The sequence below is a fragment of the Pongo abelii genome, chromosome 19, assembly GCF_028885655.2.
Source record: "Pongo abelii isolate AG06213 chromosome 19, NHGRI_mPonAbe1-v2.0_pri, whole genome shotgun sequence".
NCBI classification, from domain to species: domain Eukaryota; kingdom Metazoa; phylum Chordata; class Mammalia; order Primates; family Hominidae; genus Pongo; species Pongo abelii.
In genome coordinates, this window is record NC_072004.2 from 97,139,188 (window position 1) to 97,158,688 (window position 19,501).

Below are 19,501 nucleotides of genomic sequence, written 5' to 3' on the forward strand. Positions count from 1 at the left end.
AAGGCCGAGGCAAGTGGATTACCTGAGCCCAGGAGTTCAAGACCAGCTGGGTGATATGGCAAAACCCCGTCTCTAGTGAAGATAGAAAAAATTAGCTGGATGTGGTGGCACGCGCCTGTAGTCCCAGCTACTTGTGTGGCTGAGGCAGGAGAATCGCTTTGAACCCAGGAGGCGGAGGCTGCAGAACTAAGCAGTCCACGGACTTGCTTTGGGGATCCTGGGTACCAAAAACATGGAGCTGGGTTTTTGGGCGACTTGGTGGGGAGTGGCATCCCACGAGCACAGGATGAGGAATCTTACTTCGGGAATTCTTGCTGAGCAAAGTGCATCGGCAAGGCCGCCCAGCAGCAAGGAATTCATTCACTGGCTCAGGTTGTCTTAGATAATAGGGTAGCCTTAGATTACATCTTAGCTGAGCAGGGAGGAACGTATAAGGTTGCAAATCCCACATCCTGTACTTACACAAATGAAACTGCAAAGATTAAAAACTCATCTAGGTGAAATTAGAGAACAGGCCACTTGGTTATGGCAGGTTTCCCTGACTCTCACTGAGAACGGTTTTCTTTCCTTGTTTTCTTAGATTTCTTATGGAATAATCCACATTTTCAGGATTGCTAAACTTAGGCATGTCAGCCTTGCTAATTTTTTTTTTTTTTTTTTTTTTTTTTTAGGTGGAGTCTCACTCTGTCACCCACGCTGGAGTGCAGTGGCGTGATCTCAGCTCACTGCAAGCTCCGCCTCCCGGCTTCACGCCATTCTCCTGCCTCAGCCTCCCGAGTAGCTGGGACTACAGGCGCCCGCCACCACGCCTGGCTAATTTTCTGTATTTTTAGTAGAGACAGGGTTTCACCATGTTAGCCAGGATGGTCTCGATCTCCTGACCTCGTGATCAGCCCGCCTTGGCCTCCCAAACTGCTGGCTTTACAGGCGTGAGCCACCGCGCCCGGCCGGTTTTGTTTTGTTTTGTTTTTTGAGATAGAGTCTTGCTCTGTCACCCAGGCTGGAGTGTAGTGGCACAATCTCGGCTGACTGCAACCTCTGCCTCCCAGGTTCAAGGAATTCTGCCTCAGCCTCTCGAGTATCTGGGACTACAGTTGTGTGCCACCATGCCCCACTAACTTTAGTATTTTTTTTTTTTTTTGAGATGGAGTCTTGCTCGCTGTTGCCCAGGCTGGAGTGCAGTGGTGCGATCTTGGCTCACCGCAACCTCCACCTCCAGGGTTCCAGCAATTTTCCTGCCTCAGCCTCCTGAGTAGGTGGGATTACAGGCACCTGCCACCGTGCCCAGCTAACTATTGTTAATTTCAGTAGAGAAGGGGTTTCCCCATGTTTGGGGAGGCTGGTCTCAAACTCCTGATCTCAGGTGATCTGCCCACCTAGGCCTCCCAAAATGCTGGGATTACAGGCGTGAGCCACCATGCCTGACCACATCCTGCTGCTCTTACTAACTCCCTTGGGAGCTGCAGCTGAAGGAGCTGGAAGGACTGGTTCCAGGTAGTGCTTTGGCCACTGAGGGCTGATCTGCAGCCTCTGCCAGGCTGGTGGAGGGGCACCCGAGGACCCCTGCCGGGGATTGATGGCAGCTGGACAGATGGGCACTTCCAGGCTGCCTGTGGGCTTCCGTGCCTGCCAAAGGCTTTGCCACAGCGACTCAATGAGATCAGATGGCCTTCCCTCTGCTGCACGCTGAGAGCAACCAGAGCAGGCCTTTGCCAGGACTTGGGGGAAGCTGGGACCTGGCCTGGAAGGGGCGCTGGGGTCACTGTCATTTGACTGTTCAAGGAAAAGGGTCCTACTTATTCATTTTTTTGAGTCGGAGTCTCGCTCTTGTCACCTAGGCTGGAGTGCAGTGGCATGACCTCAGCTCACTGCAACCTCCGCCTCCTGGGTTCCTCAGCTTCCTGAGTAGCTGGGATTACAGGTGCCTGCCACCACACCCGGCTAATTTTTGTATTTTTAGTAAAGATGGGATTTCACCATGTTGGTCAGGCTGGTCTCGATCTCCTGACCGCATGATCTGCTCGCCTCAGCCTCCCTGAGGCTGGGATTACAGGTGTGAGCCACCACCCCGGCCGGGGGTCTCATTTTACCCTCATAGCAGGGTGATGGCTGCAGGAGCTCCGGAGGTGCATAATGCCGACCTGGACCTGCTCGCTTTGAAGATGTAACACAGACCTCACGGACAACCACACAAAAGCCTCCTGTTGAGGCCAAATCAGCAGCTGTTCTGGTTGGCAGACATACTGCCAAGAAAACCACCCCCAAAACAAAAGCCTCCTGTGAAACCACCATAGAGAATTTATTTTTTTCTCAGGTGAAGTCAATAAATAACTCTTCCTATTCCCGTTGGAAACAAGGAGTCTGTGAGGGGGTGTGAAGGAAGCAGGCTGCGGCTGCATCCTGGACTCCGTCCTGCGGGAGGGAGTCCAGCAGGGCTGGCTCAGCCTCCACACCTGGTGTGGAGCTGGATCTCCATCCTGAGGAAGGCCTTGAGGTTCTCATCAGCCACGTGCTCCTCCAGGGCAGCCAGGGCCCGCTCCCCACCGTCCTGGAAGTGCTGCAGCAGCCTGTCGGCGTACTCCACCCATACGCAGTTGGGGCAGCCACTCATGCAGCAGTTTGTGGGCGGCTGGAGCTCAGGTGGCAGCGGGTACTGGGGTTCTGAGGGGCCCCCGCTGGGCAGCGATGCCTTGGGCGGCCTGGTGCCGTCCGCACCTGCTTGGGAGCCCACCTCTACGTGGTCTGTCCCGAATTTTCTGCGCCCATCAGGGGCTTGCGCTCCAGGATGGTGCCTTTGAAGAAAGCTGCCACCTCCAGGAAGCCTCTGGCAGCAGTCCGGGCTGGAGAACCGGTGAGCCCCCTGAGGATGCAGACAAACATGTGACTCTCCAGGAAGCTGGTGAGGCCCAGTCTACCCCCAGCAGTGAGGACATTTCAGCTCTCCTGTCATTGGGCAACTGGCTCCATGTCCTCAGCTTTTTCACTTTCTGTGACTTTAGACATGTTATTTCACCTCTCTAGACTCAGTTTCCCCACCGTGCAATGGAAGTCATGGGTATGACACGGTGTGATTCACAAGGAGTGCCAGGATCAGGGCCTGGCACCGGGCGTGCACTCCAGCAGATGGTGGTGGTTGGGGGAGGCACTCGCCACCTCCAGCTAAGATGGCTGCTCTGTGGACACGAGTATGGGAGAGGTGTAACCCTGTAAGCTCCTGGCCAGCCCAGCACCTCTACCAGTATAACCAAGCCCCACCACCCTCCTCTGAGAGACCAACCGGAAGAATCGCACCACCCTTTATCCAAGTTTCCCTGTCACAAAGCCCAGGCCTCTCAGGTCCCTCTCATCCCAGCGTGAATGTCCTATAGGCAGCCTTCCTTCGCTCCCCTGCTCTATCTACCCAGGATCACGGACTGACACGCTACCAACTTCACTTATTTCTCTGACTAGTCCTGCGAGGAGCATCATCCGCTCCATGTCCACGGCCAGTCCCCAGAGCCCAGGAGGGCTCGCACACAGGCGCTCGGCAGATACTGAGAAACAGGAAAGTGGACGTTCACCGGGCTGCTTCCTCTCCCGGGGCTAAGCGGCCCCTCCACAGATTCCGGGGCGGGGACTCGGTAAGAGCGGATGGAGGAGAGGAGCTAGGGACCCTTCGGCGGCGGCCAGCGCGCGATCCTCCCGGCTCCGTCCCCACGTGCGGGCCCCCGGACAGCGGCCTCTCGGACGTGCCCTTCGGCGCTGCCAAGACCCCTCCTGGTACTTGCCGAGCCACGGGCCGCGGCGGCTACCGCCCAGCCTCCCTCGACCACCCTCCGCAGCAGCATCGCCCGCGGACGGGATCCCGCAACCCCTGACCGCGAGCGGCAGGCGCTCCGGCCAATCCCGGACCTGCAGGAAGTCGCGCCGCTCCAGCCAGCGTGGGACTGAGCGCAGGAAGCGGAAGTGCCGATCGGTGGGGCGGAACCGTGCAGGAAGGCGGAAGTGGCTTCGCTAGGGAAGCTCCCGGCGTGGAGATGGCGCGAGCTGGTGGCGGAGCAGCGGTGTCCAGGGTGCAGGCGGGTCCTGGGAGTCCCCGGCAAGCGCGGGGGCGGCAGCAAGTGCAGCCGCTGGGGAAGCAGGGCGCAGCCCCATGGCCCGGGCTTCGCAGGTGACTGCGCTGCCCCGCGAGGCCGCCGCACTTCCCTAGAGAAGGGGACTTCTTGAAGGCTCCGCCTGGGATCTCCTAGGGAGCGTTCGCTCTGACCCTTTCCCCAGGTCGGGCTCCGTGCCCTCCTCTGTCTGTGCCCGCGGCCCACTCTCCGCCAGGATCTGTTGAATGAATGGAGGCGCGAGCGAGTCCCTGGTTTAGCCTTTCCCGCGTCCCAGTGTCCCGTCTTTGCGGTTCTGTACAAGGTCAGGGTGGAAAGGCCTTCTGGGGTTTCGGAGTGCCTTTTGGCCTCGCGTCCCGTGAGGAAGCGGTTCAGGGACAGCCACTGAGTGAGACCAAGAGGAAAAATCCCTGCTCCCTGGACTGGCTTGCACCACAGAAGCCAGATTGGCCCCTGTATAGATTCTTTTTTTTTTTTTTTTTTTTTGAGACGGAGTCTCACTCTGTCGCCCAGGCTGGAGTGCAGTGGCTCAATCTCGGCTCACTGCAAGCTCCGTCTCCCGGGTTCACGCCATTCTCCTGCCTCAGCCTCCCGAGTAGCTGGGACTACAGGCGCCCGCCACCATGCCCGGCAAATTTTTTGTATTTTTAGTAGGGACAGGGTTTCACCGTGTTCTCCAGGATGGTCTCGATCTCCTGACCTCGTGATCTGCCTCCCAAAGGCTGGGATTACAGGCGTGAGCCACCGCGCCCGGCCGGCCCCTGTAGATTCTATTGCCAGACCCAACTATTGTTTCTCTTATTGATTCTGCTTGTGCTTTACTTGGGACGGGTCTCACCTCCGTGTTCTTCCTCCCAGCAAAGAGAAGAAGAAAGTGAACTGCAAGCCCAAGAACCAGGACGAACAGGAGATCCCTTTCCGGCTCCGGGAGATTATGAGGAGCCGCCAGGAGATGAAAAACCCGATCAGTAACAAGAAGAGGAAGAAAGCAGGTGTGTGCAGGCCCATACTGGGCGGCAGTGAAGCTTTGTGTGTCTCAACCTGCCCAATCGCCCAAATACTTAAGAACGTTTCAGGCAGAGGAAATATGCCAAGACCTGGTGCTCAGAAGGTGGGGGAGCGTGGCCAAAGCCAAAGCAGTGGCTGGCACTGGGTGACGCTGTGGTTCCAGACGAGGCTTGGAAGGAGGCTGTGGGGTGAGCAGGGAGGACCCGTTATGGTGCCTCAGGAGCCATGCTAAGGAGTGGCGTTTTTTTTAACCCCCAAAAGTAGCGAAGATCCATCAGAGTTTTTAGCAGGGCATGGCCAATTCATGTTTACTCTAAGCAAAAAAAGGTCACCGAGTGGTGATGGAGTGAGCGAGAGTGGACCTGGCAGCTGGCGGGGCTACTGCCAGGGAGAAGCCATGATTCTTGGGACAAGGGTGCTGAAGCAGTGGTAGAAGTGGGTGGAGTCAGGAGCTGAAGGAGGAAATTCGATCAGGCCCCTCTGAGAAGTCTGCCTTCCTCCCCCAAGTCTGGGTAGGGTGTCCACATGTCCACCGCTGCAACCCAGAGGTAACACTCTGGGCACGTTGGGAAACGGTGTCCACTGTGTGTATATTTTGCTATAGACACATTTCTCTTCCCAAACGTGGGACTGATTTTACAGCAAAGCTGTTTTATAATTTGTGTATAAACTGTACTGTAGGCTTCTTGTTGAGGGTTATATGGCTGCCAAAGGGATAGTGAGATAGCGGTGAGGAAGGTGCAGGGAAGAGGCCCACTGGCCTGGGTAGCAGATGGCACATTCTGAACCGTGCTGCATTGAATTGGCACCTTTGTTTGTTTGTTTATTTATTGAGATGGAGTCTTGCTTTCTCGCCCAGGCTGGAGTGCAGTGGCGTGATCTGGGCTCACTGCAACCTCCACCTCCTGGGTTTAAGCAATTCTCCTGCCTCAGCTGCCTGAGTAACTGGGATTACAGGTAACGCACCACCACACCCGGCTAATATTTTTTGCGTTCTTTTTTTTTTTTTTTTTTTGAGAGAGTCTCGCTCTGTAGGCCAGGTTGGAGTGCAGTGGCGCAATCTCAGCTCACTGCTACCTCTGCCTCTCCTGTCCTGGTTCAATCAGTTCTCCTGCCTCAGCCTCCCGAGCAGCTGGGACTACAGGCGCTCGCCACCATGCCCGGCTTTTTTTGTATTTTTAGTAGAGACGGGGTTTCACCATGTTAGCTGGGATGGTCGATCTCCTGACCTCATGATCCGCCCGTCTCGGCCTCCCAAAGTGCTGGGATTACAGGTGTGAGCCACTGCGCCTGGCAGGTCTGCCCACATTTCTCTATGTAGCTCCACTGGGCTTCCTTCAGCAGCTGTGCAATGGAGTCTGTGGGTGATCAGAGGAGAATTCATTCAACCAGCCACCTAGGGGTGGACATTAGGTTGTTTCTGCTTTCCTTTTTCAGCTGTGCTGCAGTGGACATCTGTGACAGGTGCCACTGGGCTGGGGGGTCGTGTCCCCAGGGATGCCGGGCTGGGCATTCTACATCTTCTTCAGCTGCTATCATTGGGGTGCTTCTAGCCAGCCTGGTCTTCCCTTCCTGTGGCTTTGGGAGGGGAAATGAGCATGGGCCACCTGCCTGCCACTGTCTGCCTCTTGCCTCCTCTGAGGCCTCCCTTTGTCCTCAGCCCAGGTGACCTTCAGAAAGACATTGGAGAAGGAAGCAAAGGGAGCAGAGCCTGACATCACCATCCCCAAGTTCAAACAGAGGAAGGGGGAGTCCGACGGGGCCTATATCCAACGCATGCAGCAAGAGGCCCAGCATGTGCTGTTCCTCAGCAAGAACCAGGCCACCCGGCAGCCAGAGGTGCAGGCAGCTCCCAAGGAGAAGTCTGAGCAGAAAAAAGCAAAAAAAGCGTGAGTGGAGGCGGGGAGGGGTTGGGGTCTGCCCTCGGAGCCGGAGGGAGGACATTGGGTTCCCATGATGGTCCTCTGCAGGGACCCTGTTTCATAGCCATGGGGAAGCCCGGATTCAGGGAGACCAAGCCGGAGCCCTGGGAGTTGGCGAGTCAGAGCATCCAGCTGGGAGCCAGTGAGGGTGTGGCCTCCAGGAGGCTGCGGAACCTGGCAACTCTGCGGAGACCTCGCTTGGTCCTTGCTTTTCACAGGAAAAGCACCAGAAAGCCCTAGCCCTGCGGGAATCAGCCCTGAGGGGGTCGGTCTGAGGGTGACGTGCCCGGGGGTTCTGTTTCCATTAGAACAGAATGTCTCTCGTCCAAGAAACTACACCTTTCTAATTCTCTAAAAACCTTGGCCAAGTACAGTGGCTCATGCCTGTAATCCCAGCACTTTGGGAGGCTGAGGCAGGTGGATCACGAGCTCAGGAGATCAAGACCATCCTGGCCAACACGGTGAAACCTCGTCTCTAATAAAATACAAAAAAAAAATTAGCCGGGCGTGGTGGCACATGCCTGTAATTCCAGCTACTTGGGAGCCTGAGGCAGGGGAATCGCTTGAACCCGGGAGGCAGAGGTTGCAGTGAGCTGAGATCATGCCACTGCACTCCAGCCTAGTGACAGAGCACGAGACTCCATCTCAAAAAAAAGAAAAAAAAAAAAAGCTTTGAAGGTTAGAGAGGTTGCTTTCAGCTCTGTAGATTCCCTGTTTCTGGATTGTTGTATTACTTATAGTTACCTTAGCCAATGAAAGTTCATCACACAGAATGTGGCCCAGATACAGCCTGGCGCCACAGTGATCTCCAGAGGTGTCGCTGAAGGTGAAGCTTCCAGATTCACATTGAGGGAGACGTGATATACGATACTTGTTAGGCTCTTTAGACACAGAAGCACTGGATGGGCTGGATGAGTCTCTGTTGGGGGGTCTTTGGCAGCATTCCCAGCTTTCATGCACAAGGTGCCAGTAGCCCCCGCCCGTGTGTCTGCACACATTGTCAGATATTCCCTGGCAGGCAGCCGTCCCCAGCTGAGAACCACTGAGGGGGACCCCTGAGGGGCCTGTTGGGGTCAGAGCCTTCTTTGGTGGGCAGCTGTGGGTTTTGGGGTGGTAAGGGGAGCGGGGACTTGGAGGCAGCCACCTGTTCTTGGGTGCCTGCTCTGCCACAGGGGATCCCTTGTGGGTGGGGCGACCTCTGCCTCCTCCCTGGGTAGAAAGAGAATTTAGGAATCCGAGTGACATGTGCTTTCTTCCCCAGGTTCCAGAAGCGGCGACTAGATAAAGTCCGACGGAAAAAGGAGGAAAAGGCAGCAGACAGGCTGGAGCAGGAGTTGCTCCGAGGTAGCTCTTCCCAAAGCGATGGTGTCAGCAGTGGTCTGGGTGGGGCCTGGGCGCAGGCCTTCTGTTCCCCACCAGCCCTGGCTACACTGGACACCTGTGGTCTCCCCTGGGGTCCACAGCCATTAGACCACTGGATGAGTTGGTGTTCTGTCCCAGCCCTATGGGAGGGAGGTGGGCGGGTGGTGGCTGTCGGTGTCAGGGGTGCAGTGGCTGTGGGCAGCAGTCCTCAGTTGTACTCTGCCCCTCCAGACACGGTGAAGTTTGGTGAGGTTGTCCTGCAGCCCCCAGAGCTGACTGCCAGGCCCCGGAGGAGCGTAAGCAAGGACCAGGTAAGTGGGGCATGGGGACAACTTGAGTTTGTCCCCCAGTGCTGCCAGGGAACAGAAGACTTGGACAGGCTGGATACGGTGGGTCACACCTGTAATCCCAGCACATTGGGAGGCCAAGGCAGGTGGATCGCTTGAGCCCAGGAGTTGATACCAGCCTGGACAACATAGCGAGATCCTGTGTCAAGAAAAAAAAAAACCCTCAGCCAACATGTGCGCTGTCTGGTGTGTGGCCTGAGAGTGCAGCATTCTCGCTGGTGGGAGAGCTGTTGAAGCTGTGAGGCTTTTTGTTGCTTCCCCTCCTTTCCCAGCCTGTGCCTCACCCTCCCCTCTCTCCCTCAGCCTGGCAGGAGATCGCAGATGCTGAGGATGCTTCTGAGCCCCGGTGGTGTGTCCCAGCCTCTGACCGCCTCCCTGGCCCGCCAGCGGATTGTGGGGGAGGAGAGAGAGCGGGCTATGCAGGCCTACAGAGTGTTGAAGCAGCGGCGGCAGCGGCTGCACAGGGAGCGACCCCACCTCACTTCCCAAAAGAAGCCAGAGCTGCAGCTGTGATGGAGAGACGCCTGGGGCCTGGCCACGCTCCGGGGAAACTGGCACCAGGAGCTGCCACACCTGGGTAGGAGAGAGGCAGGCCATGCCAGCAGTGTGGAGTGAGGCCTCCAGCTACTTGTTCACACGTTGGGCACTAGTGGGTCCACATCTTGCAGGGGGTGAGTGCCCGACGGACTAGGGCCAAGACCTGGTTGACAGATGGCCCGTGGGGCCCAGTGTCACTCACAGCTCCATCTCTTTGTTTTGAACATCCATTCTGAGTCTCAGCCCAGGTACACCTTAGGAAGGGCTGGATCCCTGTCCCTGAACACCAACTACCGAGACAGCTGATGAGGCTGGCTCGGTATGTGACGGTGTGTGTGTGTGATGGAGGCCCCCGGGAGTGCACAGTGCACATCAGGCAGAGCAGGCCACGGGCAGGGAAGACGAATTGGGGCAGGGCCACTGGGCACATCTGGACCACCTGGGAGGGCTCTGCAGGGGACCGTGACTACAGGCCAGTTGTGAGTGGTCCCCTGCAGAGGGTGCCCACCCAAGGTTTGGTTGGAGTGAAACGTGATGACAACACATACACTTAAGAAGGTGGGAACCGGGGACCGGGCGCGGTGGTTCACACCTGTAATGCCAGCACTTTGGGCAGCCGAGGCGAGTGGATCACCTAAGGTCAGGAGTTCGAACCAGCCTGGCCAACATGGTGAAACCGCATCTCTACTAAAAATACACGAAAAGAAAAAAAACAGTGGGAACAGAGTTGTCACCTACCTAACAGGGCTCTGAGAGAGCCGGGAGGCCTTAAGTGGCTGGAGAAGATGAAGGAAAAATCCTGTCTTGGGCTCGGGGTCACAGAGTGGGGCCCAGGGGGAGTTCCTGCTGAGGGCAGGGCCTTGCCAGGCTTCGGTCTCCATCCAGTGCCAAAGGAGGAAATGCCCAGGCTGTCAGCATTTCCAGATGAGAGCAGAAGGGAGAGGCGTAAACCCAAGTCACACATCCAGCAATGGAGTCCGACAGCCCAGTACCATCTGGGAACTGAGGAGCACCTCTGCCCGGCCCCCACACCATGTGGAAAGTGAGGAGCACCTCTGCCTGGCTGCCAACCATCTAGGAAGTGAGGAGTGCCTCTACCCGGCCGCTGCCCTGTCTGGGAAGTGATGAGCGCCTCTGCCGGGCACCCCTCCCCCTACCCCACTGTCTGGGAAGTGAGGAGCACCACTGCCCAGCCATCGCTTCGTCTGGGAAGTGAGGAGCGCCTCTGCCTGGCCGCTGTGCAACCTTCCAAGTGTGAAGTGACAGCCTTGTGTGTGATCTTTTCTGTCTTCCCCAAGTTTGCATTTGGGACATTAAAGTTTACTTTTTAGTTAAAAGTTTTAAATTGGAGAATATATATTTAAAGTCAGGGCTGTTTTCCTCTTATGGGCGTGTTTCCCACCTTGTGATGGACCCGGCAGCCCCAGCCCTCGCGTTGGGATGTTGGTTTTGCAGCAGCCGGAAATCAGCCCTAGATCACATGCAGCAGCTGGAAGGGGGTGGCCTTTCCCTGGGAAGGGGCTGGGACGGCAGCAGGTGGCGCTGGGACGGCAGCAGGTGGCGCTCCCACTCGCTCAATGCGTTTGGTTTTGGACGTCAGTATCGGCCCCTGTATGGCTAAGCGAAGGGATCCCACAGGGCTGGGAAAGCGCTCACGCTCTCCACTGCATCCACGATTCTCAGGTTTCAGCTGCTGGAAGGGAAACCCCTGGTGGTTTTTAGGGCCTCTTTGTTGCCCAGGCTGGGGTGCAGTGGCATAAGCACACTGCAGCAAGTTGTCAGGCTCAGGCGATCCTCCCACCTCAGCCTCCCAAGTACTTGGGACAACAGGTGCTCACCAACACACCCAAATAATTTTTTGCGCTTTTTGTATAGATGGGGTTTCGCCACGTTGCCCAGGCTGGTCTCGAACTTATGGACTCAAGGGATCCACCTGCTTTGGCCTCCCAAAGTGCTGGGGTTACAGGCATGAGCCACTGTACTTGGCTTTTTTTTTTTTCTGAGGCAGGGTCTTGCTGTCACCTTGGCAGGAGTGTAGTGACACGCTGGTCTCCAAGTCCTGGGCTCAAGAGATTAGCCTGCCTTGACTTCCCTCAGTGCTGGGGTTCCAGGAGAGACCAGCTCACCCCTCCTACTTTTCTTTTTTTTTTTTTTGAGATGGAGTTTTGCTCTCGTTGCCCAGGCTGGAGTGCGATGGCACAATCTTGGCTCACCACAACCTCTGCCTCCCGGGTTCAAGCGATTCTCCTGTCTCAGCCTCCCAAGTAGCTGGGATTACAGGCATGCACCACCATGCCCAGCTAATTTGGTATTTTTTAATAGACACGGGGTTTCTCCATGTTGGTCAGGCTGTCTCGAACTCTCGACCTCAGGTGAGCCGCCCGCCTCTGCCTCCCAAAGTGCCATCCTGCTTTTCTTACTTATCCTTTACTTCTGGAATCTTCAGGAGGAAGTGATGTGGACATGTCAGAGTCGACGTTTAAGAGGCAAAGGCCATGGATGGAACTCCCTGGGCCTTCCGCTCTCCATGGGGCAGCGCTGGTCTCTCCATATAAAGGGAAAACTGAATTTGCACAAAATTGGGGTGCTGACAAAACCAGTGATCCCAGATGGGTCACCTACTTGTACACACAGGTCTCACAGCACCCTACTTGTAAACTTTCCCACGAAGAATTTTCCCAGACTAGCCAGATTTTCTCCCAGCAGCCAACCCTATCACACATTTATTAATGTGATTTTTTTTTGAGGAAAAAATATTAATGTTATAATTTCACATATCGTATAATGCTATCCTTTGATTAGCGTTTAGTTTGATGGGAACTCCAAACCATCAAAGAAAATTCAGGCTAGCTGCGTTGGCACCGTGCCTGTGGTCCCATCGGGAGGCTGAAATGGGAGGTTCACTCAAACCTGAGAGGTCAAGGCCGCCCCACCATCTGGGAAGTGAGGAGTACCTCTGCCTGGCCGCTGCACCGTCTGGGCCTGTGAGCCATGATTGTGCCTCGGCACTCCAGCCTGGGCTGTAAGAGCAAGACCCCCATCTCTAAAACAGAAAAGAAAAAAAATTCATATCCAGGTGCTACATCTGCACTGAGGAGTCCACAAACAGAAACGACTCTGAGAACAGTGGTGTCCTCAGCAGCATCAATTTCCCCAGACTCAGGAGTGAATTGGGCTCTAGCATGTGCACCAAAGGAGGTCCAGCGTGCCTGGCCCCAGAACAGCCACTGAGTGCAGGGACCCTAAAGTCGGGTGGGGGTCTGGGTGACAAGGCCAGGGGAGTCCCCAGCACCCCTCACCCACCCTGCAGGACACCCCAGTTGACACCGTGTGCCAGCAAAGTGGGGACCTGATGGTTTTGGGAACGTGGGTCATTGAAAGTGGCCTGCAGAACACGGCCTGTCAGGAGCAGGCAAGGAGGGTCCTTATCCACCCACCCCAAGACCGTCCTCCCGTGGCACCATGCCATGCCTGTGTAGGGCTCCCTGGCTGGAACCCACCCTTGAAAACCGCCTGAGGAGGTGCCAGAGTGTGGCTGCCAGCTCCAGACCACGTCGGCTCCACCTTCCCGGAACCCAGCTGCCACCAGCGCTGGCTGGGAACACAGCTTGCTGTCTTCGGGTCTTGGGAAACCAGTACTCTTAGGACTCATTCAGGATCAGCATGTCCAGCCCAAGGATTGCTTCAGGAAAGGCACTCCCTCCCAACTAAAGGACCATTCCACCAAGCAAGCTGAGAAGTGCAGCCCACCCGCCTCCAGCCGGGTGGCCACACGCACCTCAGGCTCCCACCCCCCTATATTTTCATGCCTCACAGCAAAAGTCATGGTGGTTTGTTTTTTTTTTTTTTTTTTGAGACGTTGTCTCGTTCTGTGGCCCAGGCTGGAGTGCAGCGGCACGATCTCGGCTCATTGCAAGCTCCGCCTCCTGGGTTCACGCCATTCTCCTGCCTCAGCCTCCCAAGTAGCTGGGACTACAGGCGCCCGCCACCATGCCCGGCTAACTTTTTTATATTTTTAGTAGAGACGGGGTTTCACCGTGTTAGCCAGGTCTCGATCTCCTGAACTCGTGATCCACCCGCCTCAGCCTCCGAAAGTGCTGGGATTACAGGCGTGAGCCACCGCGCCTGGCCAACACTTGGCCATTTCAGCCAGGCTTTGCTAAAGTCCTCTGAAATTGGGACACTGAAACCCAATTACTGGGATCACAAGTTGCCTGTGAAATCTGCAAGGACCTGCTGTCAGGGCTCATTAAACCCCAAAGTATGGCACCTTGGCCTGCAGACTACTCTGACCCAGAGGAGACTGGAAGGCCTCAGAAGCCAGGTCTTTGTCCTTCCCTCCTGGTTCCTGCCCACTTTTCTCCCGCAAAGTGAGTCCCAGAAACCACAATTCTTTTTCCCCACAGCAGGTCATAGAAACTAAAACTCCTCTCTCCCAAAGCCAGCCATAAAACCTAGCAAGGTCACTCTCTCCCTCCTCCCTGGAAGACCCTCATTCCCAAGGGGTCCTGCCCTATCCCCAGGGGAAGGGGAATTGTGCACAGTGGCCTTGCTGGGTTTCCCCACTGCATCCATCACCAGTTAGACGAACGTCAGGCCAGATCCTGTGTGTCCAACCACATTTCTGCATGCCTGTTCACTCATCAAACCTAAATATAAAAATAAAGGTTTTCACGCTGGGCACGGTGGCTCACGCCTGTAATCTCAGTACTTTGGGAGGCCGAGGCGGGTGCATCACCTGAGGTCAAGACTTCGTGACTAGCTTGGCCAACATGGTAAAACCCTGTCTCTACTAAAAATACTAAAATTAGCTGGGCGTGGTGGCACACACATGTAATCCCAGCTACTCGGGAGGCTGAGGCAGGAGAATCGCTTGAACCTGGGAGGCAGAAGTTACAGTGAGCAAAGATTGTGCCACTACACTCCAGCCTGGGTGACAGATCGAGACTCCCATCTCAAAAAGAAATGAATACATAAAGGTTTTCCCTGGGTCTTTATTGCTGAAGACTCCTGCGTCATGTAAAACTTTATTTACTTATTTTTTTTAGACAGAGTCTCAATCTGTCACCCAGGCTGGAGTGCAGTGGCGCGATCTCAGCTCACTGCAACCTCCACCTTCTGGGTTGAAGCGATTCTCCCACCTCGGCCTCCCAAGTAGCTGGGATTACAGGCAGGTGCCACCACGACGGGTTAATTTTTGTATTTTTAGTCGAGAAGGGGTTTCACCATGTTGCTCAGGCTGGTCTCAAACTTCTGGCCTCAAGCGATCTGCCCACCTTGGCCGCCCAAAGTGTTAGGATTACAGGTGTGAGCCACCGTGTCGGGCTGTCATGTAAAACTAATACATTTGTTATGCTTTTAGGCTGGGCACGGTGGCTCATGTCTGTAATCCCAGCATTTTGGGAGGCTGAGGCGGAAGGATCAATTGAGGCAAGGAGTTCAAGACCAGCCTGGGCAACACAGCAAGACCCCGTCTCTACCAAAAATACAAAAAATTAGCTAGGTGTGGTGGTGCATGCCTGTAATCCCAGCTACCCAGGAGGCTGAGGTGGGAGGATTGACTGAGCTTGGGAGGTTGAGGCTGCAGTGAGCTGTGATCCCACCACTGTGCTCCAGTCTCGGAGACAGAGTGAGAGCTTGCCTCAAATAATTAAGTAAATTTGTTAATGCTTTTCTCTTGCTTACCTGTAGTTAGGCGTGTTGGCTGTCACCCTTATGGGTAAAAAAAGGTATCGTATCTTTCCGCCCCATGGTACTAACAGGATAGAGACCTCAGGTGTCTAGCAGCTGTTTGGTGGTGGTAAGGGGCAGGGGGAGCAGTGCATGGGGATTCATGTGGTGTCTAAGAAGGTGGCATCCAGGCCAGGTGCAGTGGCTCATGCCTGTAATCCCAGCACTTTGGGAGGCCAAGGCAGGTGATCACGAGGTCAGGAGTTCAAGACCAGCCTGGCCAAGATGGTGAAACCATCTCTACTAAAAATACAAAATTTAGCCGGGTGCAGTGGCAGGCGCCTGTAATCCCAGCTACTCAGGAGGCTGAGGCAGGAGAATTGCTTGAACCCGGGCGGCAGAGGTTGCAGTGAGCCAAGATCGCACCACTGCACTCCAGCCTGGGTGAGAGTGAGACTCTGTCTCAAAAAAAAAAAGGTGGCATCCAACAGGGCACAGGCTGTGTACAGTTGAGAGTCCATGACACACTGGAAAGCAGAGATTGGAGCCCGAGCTACCCTGAAGCACACGCAGTGCTGAGAGCTTTTCCCAGGCATTGCACACAGCCCTCCAAGGGAATAAAGACCCATTTCCCCACAAGCAAAGTGCAGCAGGTTTGTGCCACGGAGGAGGGTGGTTGGTGCGAGGCTCCTTCCATGACCGAAGGAGCCTAGGCTGCCAGCTGGGAAAACATCTGTAGAAAATTCACATCTATTCTCCGACTAGAGGGTTTCTTATTCAACCGCTGTAGTCAAATGACGGCCCCCAAAAGGTGTGTCCAAATTATAACCCCTGGAACAAGCAAGAGTGACCTTGTTTGGAAAATAGAACATTTGCAGATGTAATGAGGAATCATCCTGGATTTCCAACGACAGATGTCCTTGTAAGAGAACAGAGGCACAGGAGAGAAGCTGCGTGAAGGTGGGGGCGGAAACCGAGGCTTTGCAGGAAACAGCCCAGGCGCGCCGAGAGAAGCACCGCAGCCACTACGCAGGCAAGGCACGGATGCTCCCTCGGAGCCTCTGGAAGGAAACTACCCTGGTGAAAGCCCAGCTTTGGACTCTGGCCTCCAGAACTAAGAGAGCAAATTTCTGTTGTTTTGGCAGCTGCAGGACACTGACCTGTCAATCAACACTCCCACAAGTGGCCACGGCTGAGAACCAAAGTCAAGGCAGGGCGCTGGGGAACCGTGGGCGGCACGGCCACCATTTCCTGTGCTTCATCTGAGCCCTACCTGGCACACCTGTGGGCGTTTCAGGGCAATACCTGTTCACCGAACAAGTGAACCAGTGAGAATGCTGGCTCTTTTTTTTTTTTTTTTTTTTTGAGACCGAGTTTTGCTCCTCACCCAGGCTGGAGTGCAGTGGCGCGATCTCAGCTCACTGCAACCTCTGCTTTCTAGGTTCAAGAGATTCTCCTGCCTCAGCCTCCTGAGCAGCTGGGACTACAGGCACAAGCCACCATGCCCAGCTAATTTTTTGGTATTTTTAGTAGTGACAGGGTTTCACCATGTTGGCCAGTCTGGTCTTGAACTCCTGACCTCGTGATCTGCCTGCCTCAGCCTCCCAAAGTGCTGGGATTACAGGCATGAGCCACTGTGCCCGGCCACCAGCTTGTTTCTAACTCGAGGCCTGGCTCTTACTACCACACTCACTTCACCTGCCTCATGCCGTCTGTGGCAGACGCAGGGTCAGGGTACCAGCGGCTCAGCAGGTTGGAGGTTGTGCTACAGCAAGAGGCTAGGTCTCAGTGGCACTGTGCAGTCCATACGCCTTGGGGGCAGTCCAGCAGGTCTCTAGGAAGGAGGGGAGCCAACCCCAATAGCACCACTCCGGGATGCAGAACACTCGGCCACCTGTAGGCCCTACTCACCCAGTCTGGGGACAGGTTTTTATTTTTTTATTTCTTATTTTTTTTAAGACGGAGTTTCGCTCTTGTTGCCCAGGTGGAGTACAATGGCATGATCTCGACTCACTGCAACCTCCGCCTCCCGGGTTCAAGGGATTCTCCTGCCTCAGCCTCCCAAGTAGCTGGGATTACAGGCATGCACCACCACACCCAGCTAATTTTGTATTTTTAGTAGAGACAGGGTTTCTCCATGTTGGTCAGGCTAGTCTCGAACTCCCGACCTCAGGTGATACCCCTGCCTTGGCCTCCCAAAGTGCTGGGATTACAGGTGTGAGCCACCACGCCTGGCCCCTGGGGACACTTTTTTCAGAGGCCAGATGTCAACTCCCATCTCCGCATGCCTCAGTTTATGCATCATTGTATCTCAGCACAGAGCACCATCATGTAGGATTACTTTGGGTTATTCTGCCCCTGTGAGAAGAAATTATTGGCAGCGAAGCCATACTGCCCTCTGCCACCTCTCCCCAGCTCAGGGCAGCCATGCCTCTGCCGTGCAGTCAACCGTTGGCTCTGTGGGTGGCCTGGAGCCAGGCCAGCACCCCTGCCAAGCCAGTGCCTTCACGGGCGCTGATTTCTGCCGTGGTGATGTTCTGCTTGGCACAAGCAATGATGTCTGGAAGCCTGATTAATGACTTCATCTCCTCCGTGGACATGTAACAGGGTAGGTCGCTGGAGTGAAAGAGGTGCCCCATCAGAGCAGTGGCAGCCACACCACCTCCCTACCGAGCCATGCTCCCGGTTGTAACCCCAGGGAGCCCCCGCCCCCGCTGTGCTCCCTCTCAGTTCAGGGACGCGTACATTTTATTGAAGAGTATCAGCACCGATGCTTCTGCAAGTTGTTCTGCAGAAAGGAGACCTAAGAGCTGCACACAGGATGCAGAGAGCTGGGTGGGGTCAGAGGCGTCCATCACAAACTGGGGAAAAAGAAAAAGATAGCAGCAATGCCCCGCTGCCAAACTTCTTCCCCTGGGCCTCACAGACCTGGCACTGGGAGAGCAAAACTGCATTTTATTTATTTTATTTATTTATTTATTTTCTGAGACGGAGTCTCGCTCCGAGTGCAGTGGCTCACTGAAACCTCCGCCTCTAGGGTTCAGGGTTTAAGTGATTCTCCTGCCTCAGCCTCCCAAGTAACTGGGACTACAGACACCCGCCACCACGCCTGGCTAATTTTTTGTACTTTTAGTAGAGACGGGGTTTCACCATGTTAGTCAGGATGGTCTCCATCTCCTGACCTCGTGATTCGCCCACCTCAGCTTCCCAAAGTGCTGGGATTACAGGAGTAAGCCACCGCGCCCGGCCCAAAACAGCTTTAAACAAAGCTTTGGGAACAAGCAGAAGCAGAGGGAATCGAGTTTTATGAGGACGACCTGGTGTCACTCATCTCTGTCCTCATGTGGTCATCAGTTCTCCATACTGGAATCTGGGGCACAGGCCTTGTCAAGATGGAACCAACCAGAGGCACGTATAAATCCAACATAAACACAGACGTACCGGGGAGCGACACAGAGGGCTAAGTCTGTTCTCTGCGGAGCAGCAGCCCTGCCTTCAGCAAGCCCTCTGTGAGCTTCTACCGGGGGCCTGGGAGCGCAAGCACCAGAAACCAGACGGGGAGCCCGGCAGGAAGCAACACCAGCTAAGACCTATTTCCATGAGTAGTATAGTCACTAAATAACCCAAACCCCTTTCTACACACAGCAAGGTTGGGGACTGGACATCACAGAAACGTAGACACATTTCCCTAAAAGAAGCCCATATAGGATTACAACCCACCAGGAGAGAACGGCAGTTTCCATAGTAACTGGACCAGATGGGGCCCATGCACCCCCCCAGCTCCCGGATGGTGATCTTTCTCTGTGCCACGATGTCAGTAAGATTGGTGCCCACCTATAGGAAAAACCACGATGCAGAGAGAACAATACAAGCGCTGGCCCGTTGTGAACTCCTGAAGAGCACCGTGCCCACACCCTACACGGTGGCCTGAACCCCGCAGACCCATTCTCCCTAAGGCAAGAACGGCGAGCAGACACCGACGCCCATCAGTAGCTGGACTCGCTGTGGGGGCGACCAGCCACAGGAACCCGTTGCGAGGGAAGAGGAAGTGCCCGTGGAGGGCGGCAGGTCCCCACATCCCGCGCCAATTATCCTCAGCTCGGGCCGCCCCCCACTCCCGAAGGCTGGCCTTAAGGCACGACCTGACCCGTTGCGCCTGGGCGTGCACTTAGACGAGCCCGGAGCCCTTCGCCAAGCGCAGAGCTGACCCCCCGCAACTCCACCCGCGGGGACGGACACCTACCGTGGGCCGTGTCGGGGGCGGCTCCCCCAGGTCGCCCTTCCCATCCCGGGAGCTCACCTGTGCGGAGCGGTCAAGGACCCGAGCAGCTAAAGGGTGAGTCCCCGCCCCGGTCCGGGTGCCCCCCGCGCCCCAGTCCCGTCCCCGCGCGGAAGGATATCCTGCAGTCGTTTCACCAGCAGCGTCTTCCCGACACCCGTGGCCCCCAGCAGCAGACACATTCCGTGCTTCGCTCCACCCGGCACCCGTAGCTCGGCCGCGGAGTAAGGCCCGCCCACCGCCCACTCTCATTGGATTGTTCTCATAGCCGGACTGCTGATTGGT

General features: G+C 55.6%; 2 protein-coding genes across 5 annotated transcripts; one reads left to right on the plus strand and one right to left on the minus strand.

Moving 5' to 3' along the window:
• Window positions 1-2,280: 2,280 nt before the first annotated feature.
• On the minus strand, window positions 2,281-19,490 carry ARL16 (ADP ribosylation factor like GTPase 16). 4 transcript variants are annotated; one of them, XM_054535199.2, is made up of 5 exons: window positions 19,337-19,443; window positions 19,181-19,238; window positions 18,658-18,771; window positions 17,683-17,798; window positions 16,839-17,553 (listed from the first exon to the last, which is right to left on the minus strand). In XM_054535199.2, exons 1-5 carry the CDS (start codon window positions 19,396-19,398, stop codon window positions 17,382-17,384), a joined length of 522 nt encoding a protein of 173 aa, XP_054391174.1. In that variant the 5' UTR covers window positions 19,399-19,443; the 3' UTR covers window positions 16,839-17,381. The 4 variants fall into 4 exon arrangements, with proteins under 4 accessions (XP_054391175.1, NP_001126289.1, XP_054391176.1 ...); XM_054535200.1 differs by lacking the exons at window positions 16,839-17,553; window positions 17,683-17,798; window positions 18,658-18,771 and adding an exon at window positions 2,281-2,860 and having other exon boundaries at window positions 19,337-19,490; NM_001132817.1 differs by lacking the exons at window positions 16,839-17,553; window positions 17,683-17,798; window positions 18,658-18,771; window positions 19,181-19,238; window positions 19,337-19,443 and adding exons at window positions 2,281-2,860; window positions 3,768-3,865.
• On the plus strand, window positions 3,881-10,604 carry CCDC137 (coiled-coil domain containing 137). Its single transcript, XM_009252140.4, has 6 exons — window positions 3,881-4,150; window positions 4,950-5,083; window positions 6,760-6,988; window positions 8,283-8,365; window positions 8,615-8,694; window positions 9,034-10,604. The coding sequence occupies exons 1-6, from the start codon at window positions 4,017-4,019 to the stop codon at window positions 9,241-9,243; spliced, it is 870 nt and encodes a 289-aa protein (XP_009250415.2). The 5' UTR covers window positions 3,881-4,016; the 3' UTR covers window positions 9,244-10,604.
• Window positions 19,491-19,501: the final 11 nt, after the last annotated feature.

Bases quoted from the DNA above. Each gene is read 5' to 3' on its own strand.
- CCDC137 (XM_009252140.4), top strand. From the start codon at position 4,017: ATGGCGCGAGCTGGTGGCGGAGCAGCGGTGTCCAGGGTGCAGGCGGGT. The intron at 4,151-4,949 runs GTGACTGCGCTG...TCTTCCTCCCAG, and splicing joins CCATGGCCCGGGCTTCGCAG to CAAAGAGAAGAAGAAAGTGA. The intron at 8,366-8,614 runs GTAGCTCTTCCC...CTGCCCCTCCAG, and splicing joins GGAGCAGGAGTTGCTCCGAG to ACACGGTGAAGTTTGGTGAG.
- ARL16 (XM_054535200.1), bottom strand. From the start codon at position 19,398: ATGTGTCTGCTGCTGGGGGCCACGGGTGTCGGGAAGACGCTGCTGGTG. The intron at 19,239-19,336 runs TATCCTTCCGCG...CCGCTCCGCACA, and splicing joins CTGGTGAAACGACTGCAGGA to GGTGAGCTCCCGGGATGGGA. The intron at 2,861-19,180 runs GTAGGTGTCCGT...CTGCATCCTCAG, and splicing joins CGCCCCCGACACGGCCCACG to GGGGCTCACCGGTTCTCCAG.